We start from the raw sequence: 24,166 nt of genomic DNA on the forward strand, positions 1-24,166 counted from the left end.
GGTTATTGATTTGAGATATTTCTTCTTTTTAATATAGGCACTTACAGCTATTCCCCCTAATGTTGCTACATCTCATAAAGTTTCCCTTTTCCCCTCTTGCAGCTAAGGCAAAGTCTTGATCATTTGGACATTCCCACCAGGACGTTGAGTCTTGAACAAATAGTGTAAAAACAAAACAAAACAAAACAAAAACAAACAGGGGACAGAGTAGAATTCACTTAAGATGGCGGCATGCAAGGGTGATGTAGTGGTTCCAGCTGTGGTATACTTAACTAGACCATTCCTCTGTTGTGACTTTGGTTGAGATTCCTGGTTCTATTTTCTGAGCTTAATTAGCTGGCCTTCCTATCAAACTGAGGATTACTTGACGACCTTCCAATATATTTATTTCCTCCTTAAGTTGGTAGAGTTGGTTTCTGTTGCTTGAAACTAAGAATCTTGGCATACCATTTAGGTAAGGGTTGGGGAGAAGGAGAAAACAGAGGTCTTTCATTTTTCTCTTTGTCAAACTTTCTTTGTAAATCTCTGTGTTGCTAGTATTGTTGTATTACTTCTGTCATTTAAGGGGAGCCTGGGTGGCTCAGTCGGTTAAGCATCTGACTCTTGGTTTCCTTTCAGGTCATGATCTTATGGTTGTGAGATCCAGCCACATGTTGCACTCTATACTGACAATGTGGAGCTTGCTTGGGATTCTCTCTCAACCTTTCTTTCTGCCCCTCCCCTGCTTGTTCTCGCTCTTTCTCTCTCAAAATACATAAATAAACATTTTTTAAAATATATGCTTTTAGGGGTGCCTGGGTGGCTCAGTTGGTTGAGCATCCAACTTCGGCTTGGGTCTTGATCTCATGGTTCTTGAGTTCGAGCCCCACATGGGGCTCTCTGCTTTCAGTACATAGCCCACTTTCGATCCTCTGTCTCTGTCTCTCTGTCTCTCTTTCTGCCACCCACCCCCCCCCAAAAATAAATAAAAACATTTAAAATATATATATGTTTTTAAAATTGATAATCTAAAGCACAGTTGGATGAAGAGAAGTGGTGGGATATACAATTTGAAAATTAGGATAAGACCAGATTATACAAGGCCTTGAATGCCATTTTGAGGATTCTGAAGTTAGCTCAGTAAGTATTGGGAATTTACAAAGTGGAACAATGATGACATGATCAGATCTATGTTTGCTTTTTTAAATTATTATTATTTTTTATTTCCATGTAGATGAATTAGAACTCAGAGAAATTAGAAACCAGGAGAATAGTTAGGAGGAGGCTACTGCTTTGGTCCAGATATAAGATTGAGAAAATTTCTCAATCTGGAGAGAGAAAAAAAAAAGACAGAAGACGAAAAGAAAGGAAGATTGTCTGTCACAGTTTGGATTTTCTGGAAGCAGATGCTGAGATAGTATGAGGTGGAAGATATTAACTAGGGAAAGGAAGGGGGATTGAATAGAAGGAGAAGTCAAACTTCAGTGTAGATCTGACAGATACCCAGCCAACCTGGCAAGGAGCTCTGGAGTGAATACTGTTTATCAGAATTGCCCTGCAGTAGGTGGGACTGGCTGAGCCTTTATACCCCTGCTTTGCTCAGTCACCAGATGAGGACAGCCCCAAGAGGAACATGACCTCATGCAGGACTGTTCTCTACAGGTAAGGCAGACACTGAAGGAACTGAAGCCGCTCGTGGCTATCTGCTGCCTAAGCGCCCTGTAGCTAAACACCCAGTAGAACTGGGCGGCACACCTCGTACCTACCCCAGAGAAAGAGCTGAATTACCATATCTTACAAAAAAAAGCAAGAGAGTGGAAAAGAAGGATTTGATTCTACAGATACTATATTTTGTAGGTGGGGGATGAAGAAGGAGTAAATAAAGGTCAACACTTAAGTTTCTACACTGATGTGGTTTGATAGTAATTCTGTTTAACTGATAGCAAACAACAAAGGAGAGAGAACAGGTTTGGGGAGAAAGATAAGGAAGTTGACTTAGAACATGTTGACTCAGAAATGTCTGCAAAATATTAAGGTGGAGATGATTTTCAAAAATCAATGCAAATGTGGGGTCTGGAGGTCAGCAGCAAGTGCTATATTTATTGGGTGTACATATATATATTTATATAATACTCATAATGCCTCTATGAGGTAGGTGTCTTTTTTATTATACCTTTTTTGTACATGTTATTATACCTTTCTTTATGAAGAAACTGAGACTTCAAGGAGTTAAATGCCTGGCTTAAAGAAGTAAAACTCAAATCTATTTGATGGCAAAACACCTGCTTCCAAAGACAAGATTATATTGTTTCCCCATGGAAAAGACCACACATAGATGACATATGAATACATCCACAAAGGGTACAGTTTAAATGGGACCAAAAAACCAAAACATGGAAGTCTAAAAAAGCCATGATTTCAAGGTGAGTTGAGTAGGATGACAAAGGCAAAGGGATTGACTGAGTGGCCGGAACAGTTTCTAAAAATTAGAAGTATGGAATCTCAGGGGTTAGGGTAAAAAGAGAATTCTAGTCCACAAAGGAAAATGTTGCAGATATCATGTGGAATGGAGATTTCACAATTAGAGGTCATTGATGATCTTAGAGTAGTTTATAGGGAAGTCAGACTGCAGTGATTTAGGAGTGGGAAAGGAGGGAGTAGAAGCAAAAGGTATAGTCTACGGGATCCCTGGGTGGATCAGTCGGTTAAGCGTCCGACTTCAGTTCGGGTCATGATCTCACAGTCCGTGGGTTCAAGCCCCACATCGGGATCTGTGCTGACAGCTCAGAGCCTGGAGCCTGCTTCAGATTCTGTGTCTCCCTCTCTCTCTGTCCCCTCCCCTGCTCACACTCTCTCTCTCTCAAAATAAAATAAAGACAAAAGATATGGTCTACTTTTCCAGAAGTTTTGTAGAGGAAAAAATGATGCCATCTACATAAGTAAGGAATTTATTAATAATATTATTAATTAACTAATAGCTCTTTGCTCCCATATTTTAGTTTATACTCCCACCATTTCTCTGATTATTTCTTTCTACCTCTACTATATCAGCATCTTTTCCCAAATCTGATGTGCCTGGGAGCATCGAGTGGTGTTTATTCTGGTTGATGGACTTCTTGTATTTGTTAGGTGTTTTGAATGCCTTGGGTGATTCTGTCTTTGGAGGACATGCCATAGACACCCTCTACCCCCACCCAACTCCATCATCTGTTTTCCACAAAGATAGATAAGCACTCACTTCTCAGACCAATTCAGGAAAGCATGCAAGTTCTTAGGTGCTTAGCAAACCAAGAACTCTGTCTACTTAGCTTCCTCCTTCCCTTTCCCTCCCCCAAACTCTTGGTGGGCAGATCAGGGAGAAGAAAGGAGCTGCCACTCCAAACCTTCTGGGATATAATGTCCCAGATGGGGAATCTGTGTGGTTTTGCAGTGAGCTGAGATCTTCCCTCATCAGCCCCCATCAGTCCAGCCCTTTTTCAGAGGGGTCTGGAGAGCAATCAACACCGCCGTCCACCTGTGTACAGGAAGATGCCTACAGCCACACCAGCAATGATGAAACTGCCCACCAGGACACCCAGGACCAGCGAGGTGTAGGAGCGGCCTGTTTGGCTCCCTGCAGAACATGCACAGAATTAGCCTGAAGAACATACCTCCAAGAAGTCCATGGTTTAAATCAAACACTAAGGGACTTCTACCCCAAAGGAAGGGGGCTACTTCACCAAGTGACATAAGCTGTGTATACTCTGTCCCAACCCCCCAGCCCTGAGACTTCCGTTGCTCAAGGTATGCATCCTTCAGGTCTACCCATTTGCCTGGAACCCACCCAACAGCACACAGGCCCATCCCCGATCCCATCATACCTTTCGAGTTGTTCACAGTGGTGTGTTCTTGCACATACTGCACACAGGTGTCCTGCAGGAATTCTCGCAGTTCGTACCGAGTACGATTGTAGGCGTTGAGCTGCTGCAGGGTGTAGGTGACCACCCTGGAGGGTGCCTGGGGCCCTGCCACCCATAAAGCTGTCTCTGGCTGGAAATGCACAAAGGAGCTCCCATTCACAGACACTTCGAAGAAGACACGTGCTGTAGAACCCTCAGGAGGCAGCTCACAGCCCAGGAAGCAGCGAATGATCAGAGGAACTGTGGATGAGGGAGGGTGAGAGGGCTGTATGGAGAGGATGCCAGCTGTGGGAGAATGTCCACCGGGGGAACATGAACTTTCGGGGTTTCGGGTGGATCAAGGACAGGGCATCCCAACAGGGTCAGCCCCGAGGTCATGCCAGCAAAAAGAGGGCCTGACGGAGGGCCCGCAACTAGGACACCCAGTCCTCTTCAGGCTCAAGCTCCCAACCAGCAATCAGCAACGGCAGGTGCCCTGGTACCACTGGGCTGCTCAGAGCAGCCGGCTCACACAAGACCAAGCCATCCACAAGACCCCTCCAAGAACGCCGTCCCTCCATGAGGCTCCGCCCCGTTCCCCCACAGGCCCACCCCACCAAATCCCGCCCACAGGCCGCGCCTCCCGCCTGGACGCGCCACCGCCGCCGCCGCGCGTAGGGGCGCGCGCACCACGCACAGGTCAAGCGCCGCTCATGGTGTACCAGCAGTACCAAGCTGTTGAACTGGTGCAGATAGGTCTTCAGGCTGTCTTCCGTGTGCATCCAGCTCTCAGGCTCCTGCAAGGGCTGCAACTGGCGGATCGTGACGTTGCTGCCTAGGCCTTCCAGCACGTGCGTCGTTAGCCCCCCCAGCGACGCGTTGCCCCGGTGCCACACTTGATAGGGGTCGCGAAAGTAGGAGATCTGGAGCATGTGGAGGTTCCGAAGGCCTGCCGGGCAGTGTCAGCGCGTCAGGCCTTGGCCGGCGTGGCAGGGCTTGGCGTGTAGCTGGAGGTAATAACCCCCTACCTAAAGGCCGGCCGCCCACCTTCTCGGCCGTTCATAAACTACAAAGTGTTCTCCCACTCTTCCTCCCATAACCCTGTCAGGAGGGCAGGAGAGGGATTATTAACTTCGTTTTACAGATAAGGAAACTGAGGCTGGAAAGAGCAGAAGCCACTTGCCTCAGGGTAATCCAGTCAGTGGAAGAGCCACTCCCATCTTTCTGCCTCTCACCCTGTAACTACCCCCACTTCCAGTTGGTCAACAAATCCTGGCTTCCAGTAAAATCCTATTCCATCTCCTGTTCCCTGCCACTGCCCTACTTTAGGCCTCATCGGTTCTCATCTGGACTCGGGTGGTAATGTCCTTCCTCTTCCCCGTCCCCTCATTTTTCAGTTTCACTCCTTCTAATCTGACCTCTCTCTGACCCAGAAATAAGATTATTCTCTCCTGCTTAAAATCCTCCAGTGACACACTCCCCTATCAAAATCATTAATAATAATAATAATAATAATAACAATAATAATGGCTATTATTGTTACTCTGACCTAAGCACTGTACCTTACACATATTATTATCTTATTTGCGCCTTCCTCCCATTAGCTAAATGCAGTAGCTACTGTGATTAATCTCAGTCCATAAGAGACACAGCCTAGAATGGTGTAGCAGAACTAAGATTTGAGTGCAGGCGGTGTGATTCCAGCACTTTTAACCATCCAGCCATACTGCCTCCCCATAGGATATCTGTCCACAGAATGAAGTCCAAAGTCTTTAGCTTGGCATTCAAGGCTGCCAGAGACCAGGCCCCAACTGCCTTATTTAACCTCTTCTAGTACTTATATATAGTAAACTACTTGGAGTTTCTCATGCTGCCTTTTGGCTGACATGAATAGCATGTTGGGGTGTCTCTGCCTCTAGGCAAACTTCTATTCATGCTTCAAGACTCAGCTCTGTTGCTCTCTTGGAGGAGTTTTCCTGATGCCTCTCCTCTTTACCCTCCCGGACACAGCAGGTCTGTTTCAATGATCCCAGATTCCACGTAACTGTCTCCAAACACACAGACTCTACTGGGCTCCCTTAGGCTATAGAATCATGTCTGGTTATCTCTGTCTCCTACACCTATTAAGGCCCTGGCACAGGGTTGATGCCCAGAGAATGTGTGAGGGGGGAATGAGTCTGGGGTTGTAAATTTCTGTGCATGGATTGTCTTGTCCACCTTTGCATTTGAAAAGCTGTGCTCTGTGTCTGTAGGTGTGAATAGGTATATCTGTGTGGATAGCCCTAGATAAGGTTCCTAACTGCCCTGTGCCCGGTCTCCTCCCCTGTAAAAGAGAGATAATCATATTGCCTGCCTTGTAGAGATATTACGGGAGTCAGATGTGTTAGTGCACGTATTAACCATAGTGAGCGCTCCTTGAATACTGGTGATTTGCTCCCTCAGAGAGAGACCGAGGCTACAGAGACTGTGGGAAAGGGGAGGAGAGGCACCTGTGTGGTCACCATGCAGGGCAATAACACCTTTCTCTGCTTAAACAGCCACTTCAGGCAGCCTGACCCCCTGAGTTTTCCCAATGACCACAGCTTCTTCTTCCCCCGACTTTCCCCCAAGCTTCCATCCATCTTACACCTTCTCCAGTCTCCTTTTCTGCCTCACTTATCTCAGTCCCAGTCTCTCCAGTGGCTTTCCATTCCTTCCATCTCTCACGTCTTCCTGTCTTCCTTGGTCTTACCCCCAACCACGATCACCCTCAGCTCTCCCCCTCCAGATTCACCCCCTCTCCGGGGGGCTAATTCCCTTACCCTTTCTACCCATCCCTTTCCATTTTTCCAGTTCTGTTTCACACCCCCTTCCCCTCCCATCCCCCACTCTCCACCCCCTGCCTCCTCCATCTCCCCCTTCCCTGGGGACAGACTGTACTTCCTCACCTTGGCTTTGGGACACAAATCAGTCCCCAGCACCCTGCCTACCCTACAGAGAGACCTGGCTCGCTGCAGGCACAGACGCTGTGGGATAAGGTCTCCTCTGGTTTCTCCCATGTACCCAGACAGGCTGAGAGTCTCCAGAACCATCCCGGGGCAGATGTGCCCCTGACTCACCATCTGAGGCTTCATGGCTACAAAAGGCCCAGCCGGGCAGGAGCAGTAGACACAGCAGTGGCAGCAATGTTGTCAACATCCTGGGGCTGAGGTTCTTACCCCACCTGGGCTCCTTCCTGGCTCTGGCAGGCAGAGGGCTCAAGCTGGCTGCAGCCTAGGGGGAAAAGAAGTAAGGACTGTCTGGAAGGAGAGGAGACTGCACAGAGGAGGCTGGAAGGTGGCCAGGGGATAGGAGGAGGATGAGAGCGTCAGGCTTATTAAGTGTTATTCCTACCCTGTCTCATTTCCTACTAGGGGGCTGGCCTCCCTCTTGCCCTTCCCCTGCCCCGCCCTGCATTGGGCCCTCTGGCCCAGACCTGCCTTTTCCCTTTTCCCTGGGCCTCTTCCAAACAGGGAGCGGAAAAAGGGGGAGTTGGGATCAGAGAGAAGTTCTGCCCTCGCTGAGTCAGGGGGTGGGGCTCTGCTTTCAATTTAGAGCAGACTCGGGTGTAGAGATCAACAGGTTACTGGTGGGGAAATTGAGGCCCACAGAGGTACAGGGACTTGCCCAACAGAAGTTTGTATATCACAGTAACACATTGGGGGTTAGAATTTGATTTTCCAATGCGCTGGCTACATTTTATCAGAATTTTAAGTAAATAGTAATTACACAATCAGGAATCTTGCTCTCAGAAACACATGGTTACAAAATGAGTATAAAACAGCTCACTGCAGCTGTTCCTAACCAGAGAGATTTATGAACAATCTAATCTCATTAAAGGATTGGTCATTTAAAGCAATATTTTTCAAACTGAGGTCACAATTTACTAGTGGATAATGAAAACAATTTAGCAGTCATGATTAGCAGAGGTTTTTTTTTCTTGTTGTTTTTGTTATTTTTATGAAATAGAACAAAATAAAAATTTTCAGTGCATCCTCCTGGGTCAGGGTAGACATTATTTTATGAAATATTTGTTTCGTTGTATATGTGTATCTTTCAGTTTTGTGTAGTATGTTTCTGTGATGGGTTTTGAATAGCAGTTTAAAATGTATTTCTTGGGGCACCTGTGTGGCTCAGCCAGGTAAGTGTCCGATTTTAGCTCACATCGTGATCTCGCAGTCTGTGAGTTCGAGCCCCAACTTGGGCGCTGTGCTGACAGCTTAGAGCCTGCTTCAGATTCTGTGTCTCCAGCTCTCTCTGCCCCTCCCCTGCTCATACTCTCTCTCTCTCTCTCTCTCTCAAAAATAAATTTAAAAAACATTAACAATTTTTTAAATAAAAAAATAAATAAAATGTATTTCTTACTGTAAGAAGCAAGTAGAAAAATTTGGAAGTCACTCCCCCAAACTATGGTAATCCAAACTGTGGAATACTATGTAGTAGTTAAAAAAAAACCCTCCCCTGCCTAATCCCCTGTTTTCATATTACTTAGCACTACCTGAAATTATATTACTTATTCATTTACATGTTTATTGTCTGAATGTCCCCCAAGAGGCTGTCCATCTTGTTTGCTATTGTGCCTGGAATGGTGCACATAATAAACAATATAATAAATAATAAATGTTAGCTAACAGATAACTGAATAAGATAGTTACGATATGCACAAATCTCCAAGAGTAAGTTGCAGAATATTAGGGACACTTTAGAACCATTTCTGTGTCAGCCACACAGATGACATCTAAGCAGCCTATTTTTTTTATGGGAACAAATGAATCCAGAAGGATGTATATCAAATATAGCAGTGACTTATCTCCACTGTTTAATTATCAGGGAGGAGCCTAAGGTTAAAAGCATATGTGTGTTTTTGTGTAGGGGTGTGTTTGTGTGTGTGTGTGTGTATGTGTGTGTGTGTGTATGCACGTGTGGGTGTGTATATGGATGTGTATGTGTGTATGCATGTGAATATGTGCGGTGTGTGTATACATTGTGTGTATGCATGTGTATGTGGTGTGTGTGTGTTTGTGTGTGTGTGTTATGGGTGGCAATCTTGTGAAAGGCCTTTTCAGTCTATTTTGTGATGGGTTTTATCAATCTGTAATGTTTGAAAATTTTGCACCTAAAATGTGATCATATATCTTCTGTTGAATTAAAAATAAAAGTTTAAAGGGCACCTGGGTGGCTCAGTTGGTTGAGTGTCTGACTCTTGATTTCTGCTCAGGTCATGGTCTCAGGGTCGTGGAATCCAGCCCCACATTGGGCTCTGCGTTGAGCATGGAGCCTGCTTGAGATTCTCTCTCTCTCTTTCTCTCTCTCCCTCTGCCCCTCTCCCCTGCTCATGCTCTCTCTCTCTCTAAAATAAAACAAAAAAAAAATTTTTTTAAAGTTTAAGTAATAGATTATGGTAGAAGAGGGTGGCAGATCATATGAGTGGATGTACTGACATGAGATATTAATAAGTGAGAAAGGGAAATGTGGAACAATACATACAGTATAATTCCATTGAATTTTAGTTAAAATTTTTACTTCTATCCAAGTAATACATATAATTCCATTTTCATATTTAAAAAAATTATGTGTGTATATGTATATTTGTATATACATAGGAAGAATGCCAGAAGGCGGCTGTCAATAGAGATTACCTTTGGGAAATGGGATCAGATAAAGGGCTAAAGTGGCAGTGTTAGCTTCTTTATTTTATATACTATTCCTTGGAGGGAAAGCTGATGTCCTAGTGGAATTGGGGCAAACCCCAGACATCTACCAGGCTCGCGTCCCCTGAACTGAATATATGCTCACCTCTCAATTGTCGTAGATTAGCTTAGAAATAACCCAGCAGTTTTCCAGCTCGTCAAGATGGTCTAGTCAGAAGGAGAATGGGAGCCTTGTTTTCCTGGACTGGGACTTAGGAAGAGTGGAAGGTCTTAAATCACTGCCAGTTGTACTGTCTTGGCTTTATAAAAACTTATTATGAAGTATTCCACATTTGAAGAATTTTTTCATGCCTGAAGAATTTCATTACAAACATACTTGTCCTCACTACCCAATGTAAGAAATAAAATATTACCGATATAATTGAAGACCCTGTTTGTGCCTTTCCCCTCCCTGATTGTGTCTTTCTCCCCCTGCCCCATCACCAAAGTAACCACTAATCAGAATTTGCTATTTTTCATTTCCTCATTTCTGAAGATATAACTACATATGCACTTATCCCTAAGGGATATGTATTGGCGGTTTGCATATTTTGAGCTTTGTATAAGTAGTATTTTTTTGAGAGGCGGGAAGGGGCAGAGGGAGAGGGAGAGAGAGAATCTTAAGCAGGCTCTACGCCCAGCATGGAATCCCACTCAAGGCTCAACTGTGAGATCATGACCTGAGCTGAAATCAAGAGTTGGAAACTCAACCTGCTGAGCCACCCAGGTGCTCCAAGCTTTCTATAAAGAGTATGGAAGTGCATCTATTCCTCTGCAACTTACTTTTTTCCCCTAACACACTGATAAGATTCATTCACCTTGTTATGTGTAGGTCCATTAATTTCCCCTGCTTTGTAATATGCCATCTTATGAATATACCACAATTTATTTATCCATTCTCCTGTTCAAGCTTTTTTTTTTTCTTTTCCAGTTTTCTGCTGTTACAAAGTGCTGGTATGACTTTCTTGTACATGTTTTCTTGTGCAGGCTTGGGAGAGTTTTCGTAGGTGCAAACATGGGAATGGAATGGCTGAGTCATAGGTATAGGCATCTTCAATTTTACTAAAAATTGCCAAACTGTTTTTACAAAATGTTTGGGCCAATTTACATTCCCAACAGCGCCTGAGTGTTCCCTCGCTCCATATCCTTGCCAACCCTTGGCACGGTCAGATGGTTGGGTGTAAAATGGCACTTCATTTTGGTTTTACTTTGCTTTATCTGATTCCTAGTACGTTTGTGCATATTTTTGCTTTGCCTTTTTTTACTCCCTCGAGGGCTTGCAAGGTGCCTTGGGCTGGAGGGTAATAAAGTATATGATTGAACCAATTTGAAATTGAGAGCTGTCAGTCTTTGATCTCCGCAGATAGGGCCTGCCTCACAGGGGTTAAAGTGGTCCACACCATCTTCCACAGGGCTAATCACAGAGAGGTCTTTCTCACCAAGCTAAGATCTGTCAGAGAGAGAGAGCTGACACAGCAACAGCTGCTTCCCAAGCATCCTCCTCACACACCAGTGGGCTGAAAATCAATAGCAGAGACAACAATTATTATTATAGCTAACATTTATAGTCAGCCAGGGGCAGTGTTAAGCTCTTTACATAAATAATCTCACTTTATCCATATGCCAGCCCTTCTAGGGGGGTTTCATTAACATCACCATTTTACTAATAAACTGAGGCTCTGAGAAGATAAGTGACTTACCTAAGGGTCCACAGCAAAAACTGTAAGTTGAACCCATGCCTCCCTGACGCCAAAGTTTGTGAATTTAATCACCACATAGTATCTCAAAAGCTTTGGGGGGATCACTCTCCATCAATACATTTTTGAACACATAGTTCTAACACTCTTGAGTATTTATGTTATATATAATACAAGACATGCCCCAAATTCATGCTGTGTGCTAGGCCTTTACCATTTTCTCTGGGGAAGACAGTGTCCATGTTGCAGATGAGATAACTCAAGCCCAGAAAGGCTAAGTAATGTGCCCAAGATCACATACCATGGAAGTGCTGAGCAGGGATTTGAAATAAAAAATGAGGGGTATGGGTTTGGGTATAGGGAGCATGAAGAGAGTATTGGGGATAGGGAAGCTGGTGAGTGGGGGCAGCTTGAGGGGCATCCCCTTTTCCCCTTCTAAACTCAGGGTTGGGATGGGGAAGACAAGGCATGTGGTGGCTGGAACCAGAGCTTACACTGCATCTGGCTTAGGTGGGCAAGGGGCAGAAAATCACAGAGTGGGCATCGGGCCAGCAGAGACCTAAAGAATGACAGTCCTGGGGCACCTGGGTGGCGTAGTCTGACTTCAGCTCAGGTCATGATCTTGTAGTCTGTGAGTTTGAGCCCCAAGTCAGGCTCTGAGCTGCTTCGGATTCTGTGTCTCCCTCTCTCTCTGCCCCTCCCCTGCTTGCACTCTGTCTCTCTCTCTCTCTCTCAAAAATAAATCAACATTAAAGAAATTTTTAAAGAATGAAGGTCCTATTGAGCAGAGGGATGTGAAGGAAGCTGGTGGTAGCATTTCCCACTCCAGAGAGCACATGCCAGGGGAAGATAAGGGAGACAGGAAGCTGAGTGGGGGCCAGTGCTGGCGCAGCCCCAGTGGGTGAGGAGAGGCTGGGCTGAGCCAGGACTGGCGGTGTGCCCAGCTGGACTTCAGAAGCCTGGGCCTCTCCCTCCCCTGTTAGCTACTGAAGGCAGGCACAGTTTAACCAACCAAACCAACTCAGATAACGAGTGTGGTCCCTTCGGAGATCACCTCCTGCTTAGGATGTGGAGTAGTCACATGTGCTGGGCACTGTATTAAGTTAGCAGAGTGCATGCGTTTTATTCTCACTGGTGCCCTATGAAAAGTATAAAGAAACAGCCATTATTCTTATTTTATAGAAGAGGACACAGAGGCAGAGCACAGTGAACAGACTGGCCCAGAACATGCTTTCTTAACGATTAGACTGTCCTATGAGGATAAATGAGATAACTCGTATAAAGTGCCAGAACACAGCGTGTATCCAGTAGGTGGGAGAGATAAGAAAGAGGCTTGGCTTCAGGGGGCCAGCAAACAGAAGTGACCTTGCAGCAGGAAAAATGGAGGGTTGACATTAAGTATAATCCTGAAGGGGAGGCAAGGAACAGATATGAATCTTACTCACAGTTTTCCCGTTTAGACACCAACACACCCCAACGTAGGGAAGATAAAGAGAAGCCCCATAAAGTCAGACTGATTCCAGCCCTTGCCTGCCCAGCAAGTGGTAGGAGCCTGGTAGTCCTGGCTCAGCTCCTGCCTATCTTTCCAGCCTTATCTTTCCATGTATTCCAGTCTCCGCCAAGTCTGCTCTTCCTGGTTTCCTGAACACAGAGCACACAAATATTATCTTTGCTCTTTCTTTATCATGTTTTTAGATAAACAGAAGTTCCTAATTTTAAGATACTTAACTTTATAAATCTTTTCCATTAGTTCATGCTTCTTGTGCCTTGTTTAAGAAATCCATCCCTGCCCTGGGATCATAAAAACGTTCTCCAGTTTATCTTCAAAAGCTTTATAGTTTTGTCTTTTACCTTTAGGTGTATGGTGTGAAGTACAAGTCAAACTTAGTTTCTTTTATGTGGATGTCCAATTTTCCCAGCACCACTTATTAGAACTCTGCCCTTCCTCACTGATCTGCAGTGTTATCTCTGACTTACAGTAAATGTGTTTATTCTGTTTCAATAGCCATTTTTTACTCCCTGTCCCAATGCCTTGTTATCTTAATTAGTATGGTTTTGTAATAATACCTTTTCATATCTTGCAAATCAAGTCTTCCTGCTTTGTTCCTCAAGAATGCCTTGGCTATATTTGAACTTCTATACATAAATTTTAGAATCACTTTATCAGGTTGGTAGGATTTTGGTTAATTCAATGTGTTAATGATTTGGGGGAGAATAGACATCTTCCCAATACTGAATCATCCAATGCAAGATAGAGTGTATCTCTTCATTTATTTATATCTCCTTTGGTGCCCCCCTCAGAGTTTTATAAGTTTATCTCTAACATCCCACTCACCCTTTGATAGAGTTTTTCCCCTGGGCCTCTCATATTTTAAACTGTTATTGAAATGGCATTTAAGGGGTGCCTGGGTGGCTCAGTCGTTTGAGTGTCCGACTTCGGCTCAGGTCACGATCTCACAGTCCCTGAGTTCGAGCCCCGTGTTGGGCTCTGTGCTGACAGCTCAGAGCCTGGAGCCTGCTTCGGATTCTGTCTCCCTCTCTCTCTGCCCCTCCCCACCTCATGCTCTGTCTCTCTCTGTCTCAGAAATAAACATTAAAAAAAATTAAAAAAAAAAAAAAAGAAATGGCATTTAAAAGAAATGTCGTGTTCTCACAGCTTTTGCTGGTATAGAAATATAATTTTGTTGCACTGATTTTATATCTAGAAACCTTAAAAAACTCTTTTATTTATTCCAATAATTAAATTTAAATTCTTCTGAATTTTATATATCCATATTCATTTCAGTTGATAGTGACTTTTATTTCTTCCTTTCTAATTTTTATAGTTTATTTTTCTTAAGAAAACATACTGGCTGAAACCTCTAGTACAGTGTGAATAGAAATGGTTTTTAAAAAGTATTCTTGGGGCGCCTGGGTGGCGCAGTCGGTTAAGCGTCCGACTTCAGCCAGGTCACGATCTCGCGGTCCGTGAGTTCGAGCCCCGCGTCGGGCTCTGGGCTGATGGCTCAGAGCCTGGAGCCTGTTTCCGATTCTGTGTCTCCCTCTCTCTCTGCCCCTCCCCCGTTCATGCTCTGTCTCTCTCTGTCCCAAAAATAAATAAACGTTGAAAAAAAAAATAAAAAAAAATAAAAAAAAAAAAAAAAAGAAAAAGTATTCTTGTAGTTTTCCTGATTTAAAAAGGAAAGTCTTTGGGGCACCTGGGTGGCTCAGTCAGTTAAGCATCCAACCCTTGATTTCAGCTCAGGTCCGTGTCTGGCTCTGCACTGACAGCATGGAGCTTGCTTGGGATACTCTGTGTGTGTGTGTGTGTGTGTCCCTCCTTCATTTGTGGGCATGCTCTCTCTCCTTCTCTCTCTCTCTCTCTCTCTCTCTCAAAATAAATAAATAAATAAACATTCTTTAGGGGTGCCTGGGTGGCTCAGTTGGTCCGACTCTTGATCTCAGTTCAGGTCATGTCTCACTATTCATAGGTTCAAGACCCGCGTCAGGCTCTGGGATTCTATCTCTGCCTCTCTCTCTCTCTCTCTCGCAAAATAAATAAACTTAAAACAAATTTTAAATAAACATTAAAAAAATAAAAATAAAAAAGAAAGCTTTCACCTTTTTATCAATAAATATGATGTTTGCTGTATTTTTTAATAGATACCCTTTATTGGATTAAAATTCCTTTTATTTCTAGCTTACTGAGTTTTTAATTTCTTTAATGTTTTTATTTATTTTTGACAGAGAGCAACAGAGTGTGAGCAGGGCAAGGGCAAAGAGAGGGAGACACAGAATATGAAGCAGGCTCCAGGCTCCCAGTTGTCAGCACAGAGCCCGACACGGGGCTTGAACTCACAAACAGTGGGATCATGACCTGAGCTGAAGTTGGACACTTAACTGACTGAGCCACCCAGGTGCCCCTAGTTTACTGAGTTTTTAGCATAAATGTTTTGAGTTTTTCATAATCTAATGAAATGATCATACAAGTTTCCATCTTTAACTTGTTAATGTGGCAAGTGCATTAATTAAGTTTCTAGTGTTAAACTAACCTTGCGTTACTGAGATGAAACAACTTCTTATAAAGTATTATCCAGTCTACGTATATCTTACTCTTGGGCTATTTGTCTCTGGACTTCTCCAAATCCTCCCCACTCCTTCAAAACCCTGACACCACCTCCTTCTGAAAGCCTTCTCAGATGCTATAAATGACCTCTTTCTTACTCTTCTTACAAAACCGAAAGAACTTTACCTCCCATTGTAGTTACATTGTCACATTCTATCCCTTGTCTTCTCTCCTGGACTCTAAACTCCTGGAGAGCATCTTTGTGCTCTTTTCTCAGCCCACTCCCTCCTTCTAGGACCCAGAGCAGACATATAATGGAGTGTGACATAGGATGAGAACATGGGCTCAGGTAAAGTTGCCTGAGTTCACATCTCAGTTCTGCCACTTGCTAGCTGTTAGATTGAAGACACGCCATTTGGCCTCTCTGAGACCATCATTAAAATAGGAAGAATAATAGTTGTCGTGAGAAGGAAATGAACTAGTATAAGTGAATTTCTTAATACAGCTCTAGGCACATATTATTTCTGTTAGCTCAGTCCGTAGTTGTTGCTACTTCTCTCTGTGCTCCGGGTACTCTGAGCTGCTCACAAGTTATTTCTTCTTCTTTTTTTAATATTTATTTTGAGAAAGAGAGAGAGAGAGAATATGAGCAGGGGATGGGGCAGAGAGAGAGAGAGAGAGTGAGAAAAGGAGAGAGATAGAATCCCAAGCAGGCTCCATGCTGTCAGCACAGAGCCTGACACAGGGCTCGATCTCACAACTGCAAGATCATGGCCTGAGCTGATGTCAAGAGTCACATGTTTAACCGACTGAGCCACCCAGCAGCCCCTGACAAGTTATTTCTAAAAGTTTCTGTGAGCCATCTTCTCTTCTTCCTTTATTTCCTCTAACGTGGTTCACATGCTGCTTCATTCTTTTATTCAGTGGGCATTTATTGAGCACTTACAGTGTGCTAGGACCTGAAATAGACAAGATCTCCACTTAGGAAGAGACAATCGAGTAGGGGAGAGAGACATACAAATAAATAATGATAATACAATAGGATAAGTACTAAGAGGGCCAGGGAGGTGGAGACTGGGGCTGAGAAGTATGGGGGTCATCTAAGTTATGAGAGTAGAGTCCTCTGATTTAGTCTGGGGTCAGAGAAGACTTTTCTTAGAGGAAGCGATACCCAAGCTGGTCCTGCAGAACAAGTGAGCGGTGGGAGTGGGGATAGGGCAGAAGGTGTGGGGAAAAGGTGTTTCATATAGAGGGAGAAGAAAGTGCAAAATAATATATGAAAGGAGAAGTAATACAACATGCTCGAGACATTAGCAGTACTTAAGGATGGCCAAAACAGAACAGTGGTAGGGAGGGAGATGTGACATGAAGAGGTAGGCAGGAGTCTGATGAAGAGTTTGTCCTCTAATCTAAGGAATTGAGACTTTATCTTGAGGTGATTCTCACCTCTTTCTTTGGTCTCCCTACCACCTATCAGAGTAGGTGCCACCTACTCCAGGAAGCTTTCCCTGACTTCATACCCACAGTTTGAGTTGAATATTCTTTCTGTTCTACTATAGCCCTTTCTTTGCCCTCGTCATAGCCCTTAATTCTTTCCATGATAATTGTCTGCTTAAGCATCTGCCCCACACACCAAAAGCTATAAGGTGGCAGGGAATGTATTTTAGCATTTTTGTATCACCAGGCTACAAGAGTACTTGGCACACAGTAAGTGCTCAATAGATATTTATTGGATGAATGAACAAATAAATAGGACATCCAGGGTAGGAGAGAAAACTGTGACTCACAAAATAATTGGCCCTTAAAAATTATCTAATCTTTTTCGTGCCTCAGATTTCTCATCTGGAAAATGGGGATAGAATAGAAATTTCTCTCAAAGGGGTTTCATGGGTCTGTGAATTGCTTAACCCCAGATCTTATATTTAGTGTCAAGGAGAATTCTCAACATGCAAAAAACATCATTCTCATACAAATAGACAGGGAGCATGGGTTAAAGTTTCATTTAGCTCGTTAATAAAGGGACTAGCAGGATGACAAAGCCAGTTCAAAATAGAATATAAAAACTGAAGCTTTTATAGTCAATGAAAAAGAAAAAAATGTTGAAAAAAATGAGACTGATAAATTATGTACAAAATGGATTAATGTCTTACAGGGTAATAAAACCATAATCTTTGGGATTGTCTTTTCTACAGACAAAAAGGAAATCATCATGCTTTATTGCTTTACAGAACTATACGCTGTCTGTGCCCTAACCGATTGTGTAAATAATGTAGCATTGAAGATGACTCTTAAATAGACTTGACATTCAAGACTTTATTATGACATTAAAAGGTCACATAATCATCTTTTTATTTTAGTAACACGTTTCAGATGGTTTTTCTTAACACTGGTAAGTTTAATTTAATAGTTGCTGTTATTATTATAACGTCAGTAAATGTTTGCTGGGAGCACTTGGGTGGCTGAGTTGGTTAAGCATCCGACTCTTGGTTTCAGCTCAGGTCATGATCTCGTGGTTTCGTGAGTTTGAGCCCCTAGTTGGGCTCTGTGCTGGCAATACGGAGCCTGCTTGGGATTCTCTCTCCCTCTCTCTCTGCTCCCCCTCCACTTGCACTGTCTCTGTCCCTCTCAAAACAAACAAACAAACAAACAAACAAACAAACAAATACAATGTCAATAAATGTTTGCTGAAAGGATTTTCATTGGATTAGACTTTTTCTTTTTCTCCAGCAGCAGAGTTTGGGGCCTACAGGGCAGATTGGCCGAAGGGTGATCCCTGCAGGATATCTATATTCTTCCCTCCCTCAAGCTGGGGTGGTATCTGGCTAATTCTGTATCACCAAATAGGCAGAGAGAAGTATCTGGTTTGGACATCAGCAGAGGAGGTACCCCCACCCCCATACGGACATATTTTCTTTGAAAGAAATGGATATTTCCAAAGAGCAGTGAAGTAGACCATGGAAAAGCCAGAAATGTATTAGACCATATCCATTTATTTTTTCCATTGTTTTAATTAAAAAATTGTGGTAAAATACATATAACATAAAATCTACTATTTAACCATTTTAAGTGCACAGTTCAGTGGTGTTAAGTATAGTCATGTTGTGCAACCATTACCATCATCCATCTCCAGAACTCTTCATCTTGCAGAACTAAAATTCTATACCTATTGAACAATAATCCATTTCCCTCATCCCAAGTCCCTGGAAACTACCCTTCTTCTACTTTCTGTCTCTATGAATTTGATTACTCTAGATGCCTCATATAGGTGGTATCTTGCAATATTTGTTCTTTTGTGGTTGGCTTATTTAACTTAGCATAACGTCCTCAAGGTTCATCCATGTCGTTGCACATAGAACTTCCTTCCTTTTAAACGGTGAATAATATTCCATTGTATTTATATCACATGTTGTTTATCCATTTGTGCATCAGTGGACACTTGCACCACTCCCACTTTTTGCCTATTGCTTCCATTTATTTTATAGTATAGAATTATTATTGTTTTGAATTGCACATCAAGGATGGACACCATTTTCAAGGCTTGAGATCTCAAAGATTGTAATCTGGCCCAGGGCCTGGGACTGGCCGAACTATGACACCACCTGTGGTCACTTCTTGACTCTGTACTTTTGCCTAAATACACCCAGGATGGTTAGGTTTCTCTAGGCAAATTTAGCCATGGGTCTGAGTTCACTCGGAACACGAGCATTGTAAAACATGTACCTAGGGCTCTGACTGAGGAATCAGTGTTCTAAATGCATGGACATGCTGGAGACAGTGGAAATCCAAACATTTCTACAAAGCAACAGATGGAAAGTTTCCCAGGAATAAAACTAGTTATTTCTTGGCAGACCCAAAGTACGTAGTGCACAAGCTTTTTGCTGGGAGTTGGGAGAATCTGCTTGAACCACATGGCCCCAGATGCTAGAAAAGGAATTCTCAGTGCTTGCTTTGGCAGCACATATACTAAAATAGAAAAGGAATTCCCAGAGACTTTCTTGCTAAAAGTAGTCAAGAGAACCGGGTCAAAAGAGAACTAAAGTGTCTTGACTTCCAGCTTCAGGGAGTTGAACTCTTTTACTCTCACTTTCCAACAAAAAGGAAAGGAATGTTGAATGTAGAATCATATGAAGCTAAGGCAGAAGGGCATTGTAGAAGTCAATCAAATCTCTACTTTTCTATTCTGTGTTGGCCTTTTATCTATGCCTTTGTGATTAATTTCATCAAGGTAGGATAGACTGGGTCCAAATCTTGCCTCTACCACTTATTCAGTGTGAGGTGGTTGTTACTAAATCTCTCTCCAGTTTTTAAAATCTGTGCTTTTATTTTTTAAAATCTGTAAATGGTGATAATAATACTGTCTCAGAGGGTTGTGGTGATGATTAGTGGTGTTGATACATGTAAAGTACTAAGAACAGTGCCTGAAACATAGTAAATTGCTCTATAAGTGATTTCTATTATCAATATATTTTTAAATATAATTTATTGTCAAATTGGTTTCCATACAACACCCAGTGCTCATCCCAACAAGTGCACTCCTCAATGCCCATCACCTACTTTCCTCTCCCTCCCACCCCCCCATCAACCCTCAGTTTATTCTCAGCTTTTAAGAGTCTCTTATGGTTTGCCTCCCTCTCTCTCTGTAACTCTTTTTTCCCCTCCCCCTCCCCCATGGTCTTCTGTTAAGTTTCTCAAGATCCACATATGAGTGAAAACATATGGTATCTGTATTTCTCTGATTGACTTATTTCACTTAGCATAATACCCTCCGGTTCCATCCACGTTGCTGCAAATGGCAGGATTTCATTCTTTCTCATTGCCAAGTAGTATCCCATTGTATATATAAACCACATCTTCTTTACCGATTCATCAGTTGATGGACATTTAGGCTCTTTTCATAATTTGGCTATTGTTGAAAGTGCTGCTATAAATATTGGGGTACATGTGCTCCTAGGCATCAGCACTCTTGTATCCCTTGGACAAATTCCTAGCAGTGCTATTGCTTGCTCTGGAAAACAGTGTGGAGGTTCCTCAAAAAATTAAAAATAGAACTCCCCTCCCTATTATCAATATATTTTGGGCATTTTCTTATTAGCATTATTCTGGTTATTATTCAGTTGGAAAATAGTCAAATGCCATTTGGAGTGTTGTCCTACAGTTTTACTCTGCTTTATGATTGTTTCTGGAAGAAAATTCTGCAGTTGACGCATGTGGAATTCTGTTTCCCAACTTTTTTTTTTACAGTAACTCTGCATGAATCTGTTAATATTTTCCTTAGGCTGAGAGGCAGCCTCATTCTCTAATTTTTCAGATATGAAAACTGAATCCCCACAAGGGAGAACTACTTGCTCAAGATCACACAGAAATGATGGCTAAACCATACAGAACCAAGGGCTTCTGACCACTAGTCCAAAGCCTATTCTGCTTGGCACAGAGACCAAGAGCATTCACCTTGGGAACTGATACAATCTGAGCATCCTCAAACTCTATTCACCCACAGGAAGACGTGAACACTCTATAATTCCAAATATTCTCCAATAGACACCTTTCCTTTTTACCCAAATTGCAAGCACTTCAAAAGAAAGGATTGTGGCTTGACTACTTTGGACTTTTCATTGTATGCCACACATTGTCCTTCAAGTTCTTAAGGGCAGAAATTATTGCCTATAACACCTTGGATTAATAAGGGTAGGGGTGCCGGGTGGCTCAGGTCATGATCTCATGGTTCGTGAGTTTGAGCCCCATGTGGGGCTCTGTGCTGACAGCTCAGAGCCTGGAGCCTTCTTCGGATTCTGTGTCTTCCTCTCTCTCTTACCCTCTCACTCGTGCTCTCTCTCTCTCTCTCTCTGTCTCTCTCAAAAAATGAATAAACATAAAAAAGGGGGGGCAGATGCTCTGATACTATAAACCTGAACGACTCCACCAAAAAAAAAACCCTGCTAGAACTGATAAACAAATTCAGTAAAGTCTCAGGATACAAAATCATTGTACAGAAATCTGTTGAATTTTTATACACCAATATTGACGTCGCAGAGAGAAAAATTAAGGAATCAAATCCATTTACAATTGCATCCAAAATAGTAAGATACTTAGGAATAAACCTAACCAAAGAGGCGAAAGGCCTGTACTTTGAAAACTATAAGACACGGATGAAAGAAATTGAAGATGACACAAAGAAATGGAAAGACATTCCATGCTCATGGATCAGAAGAACAAATATTGTTAAAATGTCTATGTTACCCAAAGCAATCTACACATTTAATGCAATCCTTATCAAAATACCAACAGCATTTTTTACAGAGCTAGAACAAACAGTCCTAAAATGTACATGGAACCACAAAAGACCCCGAGTAGCAAAAGCAACCTTGAAAAAGAAAAGCAAAGCTGGAGGCATCACAGTTCTAGACTTCAAGTTATATTACAAAGCTGTAGTAATCAAAACAGTATGGTACTGACACAAAAACAGACACATAGGTCAATGGAACAGAATGAAAAACCCAGAAATGAACCCACAAATGTGTAGTCAATTAATCTGCAACAAAGCAGTATAGAATATCCAATGGAAAAAAGAATTTCTCCTCCACAAATGGCATTGGAAAAACTGGACAGCAACATGCAAACGAATGAAACTGGACCACTTTCTTACACCATACACAAAAATAAACTCAAAATGGATTAAAGACCTAAATGTGAGACCTGAAACTATAAAAATCCTCGAAGAGAACGCAGGCAGTAACTTTCTTTTTTTTTAAAGTAGACTCTATGCCCAATGTGAGGCTTAAACTCATGGCTCCAAGAACAAGAGTCACATGCTCTACCGACTGAGCCAGTCAGGTGCTCCAGGCAGTGATACTCGCCATAGCAGCTTCTTTCTAGGTATGTCTCCTGAGGCAAGGGAAACAAAAGCAAAAATAAGCTATTGGGAAAAATAAACTACATCAAAATCAAAAGCTTCTGGGGTGCCTGGCTGGCTCAGTGTTGGGAGTTTGAGCCCCACCATTGGGTGTAGAGATCATTTAAATAAATAAAACTAAATAAAATAAAACAAAAAAGTTCTGCACAGCGAAGGAAATAATCAACAAAACTAAAAGGCAACCTATAGAATAAGAGAAGATATTTGCAAATGACATATGTGGTAAAGGCTTAGTATCCAAAATATATAAGGAACTTATAAAACTCAACACCCCAAAAATGAATAATCAAATTTAAAAATGAGCAAAAGACACGAATAGACATTTTTCCAAAGAAGATATACAGATGGCTGACACATGAAAAGATGTTCAACATCACTCATCATCAGGGAAATGCAAATCAAAACTACAATGAGCTGTCACCTCACACCTGTCAGAATGGCTAGAATCAACAACACAAGAAACAAAAGGCATTGGCAAGGATGTGGAGGAAGAGGAATCTTCTTGCACTGTTGGGGGGAATGCAAACTGGTGCAGCCACTTTGAAAAAAGAGTATGGAGTTTACTCAAAAAGTTACCTTGTATTACTCAAGTGGAACCTAAATGCAATCACAAGTGTCCTTATAGGAGACAAGTGGAGGGAGTAGTGAGACACACCCACAGAGAAGGAGACGGTGATGTGAAGACAGAGGCAGAAATTGGGGTGATATGGTCACAGGCCAAAGAATGCCAGCAACTTTCTCTTCTCCAGGAGAAGCTGGAGAGGTAGGGCTCCCCTTGAGCCTCCAGAGGGAATGTGGCCCTGCCAACATCTTGATTTTGGCTCAGTAAAACTGATTTCAGACTTCTGGCCTCCAGAACTGAGAGAGAATCAATTTCTGTTGCTTTCAGTCACCAAGTTTGTGGTAATTTGTTACAGTAGTCACAGGAAACTAATAGAGTGCCCTTGTGCTGTTATCCAAGTCTCAGTTTACTGTTGTCTCCTTTCCCTACCATCTGGCCCTTCCAAGAAGAATTGCCAAAAACATCCTAATTTTTTTTTTTTTTTTTTTTTTTTTTTTTTTAGTGTTTCCTCTTCCCGGCACTATGACAAGCACTTTAGCTCCCTGAATCCTTATAATCCTGTTGGGGGTGGAGGTACTAATATTATTCCTATTTTACAAATGAGTAAAATGAGGCTCAAAAGACAAAATGATGGGACCACACTCCTAATAGGTGATGGAGCTAGTAGTAACTCCAAGTCAGGTTTGTTCAATCTAAAGCCCACAGTTTAAACCTCTATACTGTACTACTTCAAGCTGTCTCCGTGAAGTCAGAGTTTTAATTTTATTTTTTTAATGTTTATTTATCTTTGAAAGAGAAACAGAGCACGAGTGGGGAGGAGCAGAGAGAGGGAGACATAGAATCTGAAGCAGGGTCCAGGCTCTGAGCTGTCAGCATAGAGCCTGGTGTGTGGCTCGAGCTCACAAACCATGAGATCGTGACCTGAGCTGAAGTTGGACCCTTACGTTACTGAGCCACCCAGGTGCCCCCAGAGTTTTACTTTTCATATCGACTGATGGCATTTGGGGACATCTATCTGAGGGATATTTTTAAGGATGATGGACCAAAGGAGAACAAACTCGCCTTCATTCCAACTCAAAGGAACTTAGCTGCCACTTCTATCTGGCTTTTCAGCAAACAGCATGGCCATCCTAGCATCACAGACAGCTCAAGTTAAAATGATCTCATATATCCATTTGCCCAAACTCCTCATTTTTTAGATGAGAAAGCTGGGTCCAGATAAGGGGACAGGCTTGCCCGGGATTACATAGAGGCTGTAAGTGGTAAAGTTGAAATTGAAGTCCAGATCTCACTTCAAATCCAGGACTGATTCTACTGCACATCACACTGCCCAAACTCATGGGTGTTGCTATAAACTAACCATAGTCTGGGAACTGACCAAAATCTG

General features: G+C 42.7%; 1 protein-coding gene across 1 annotated transcript; it reads right to left on the reverse strand.

The window, feature by feature from the left end:
* Nucleotides 1-1,017: 1,017 nt before the first annotated feature.
* Nucleotides 1,018-7,212, reverse strand: PROCR (protein C receptor). Its single transcript, XM_032592577.1, has 4 exons — nucleotides 6,956-7,212; nucleotides 4,555-4,806; nucleotides 3,840-4,118; nucleotides 1,018-3,592 (listed from the first exon to the last, which is right to left on the reverse strand). The coding sequence occupies exons 1-4, from the start codon at nucleotides 7,032-7,034 to the stop codon at nucleotides 3,477-3,479; spliced, it is 726 nt and encodes a 241-aa protein (XP_032448468.1). The 5' UTR covers nucleotides 7,035-7,212; the 3' UTR covers nucleotides 1,018-3,476.
* Between the last annotated feature and the right edge of the window lie 16,954 nt (nucleotides 7,213-24,166).

The sequence above is a fragment of the Lynx canadensis genome, chromosome A3 (genome assembly GCF_007474595.2).
Source record: "Lynx canadensis isolate LIC74 chromosome A3, mLynCan4.pri.v2, whole genome shotgun sequence".
Classification (NCBI taxonomy): domain Eukaryota; kingdom Metazoa; phylum Chordata; class Mammalia; order Carnivora; family Felidae; genus Lynx; species Lynx canadensis.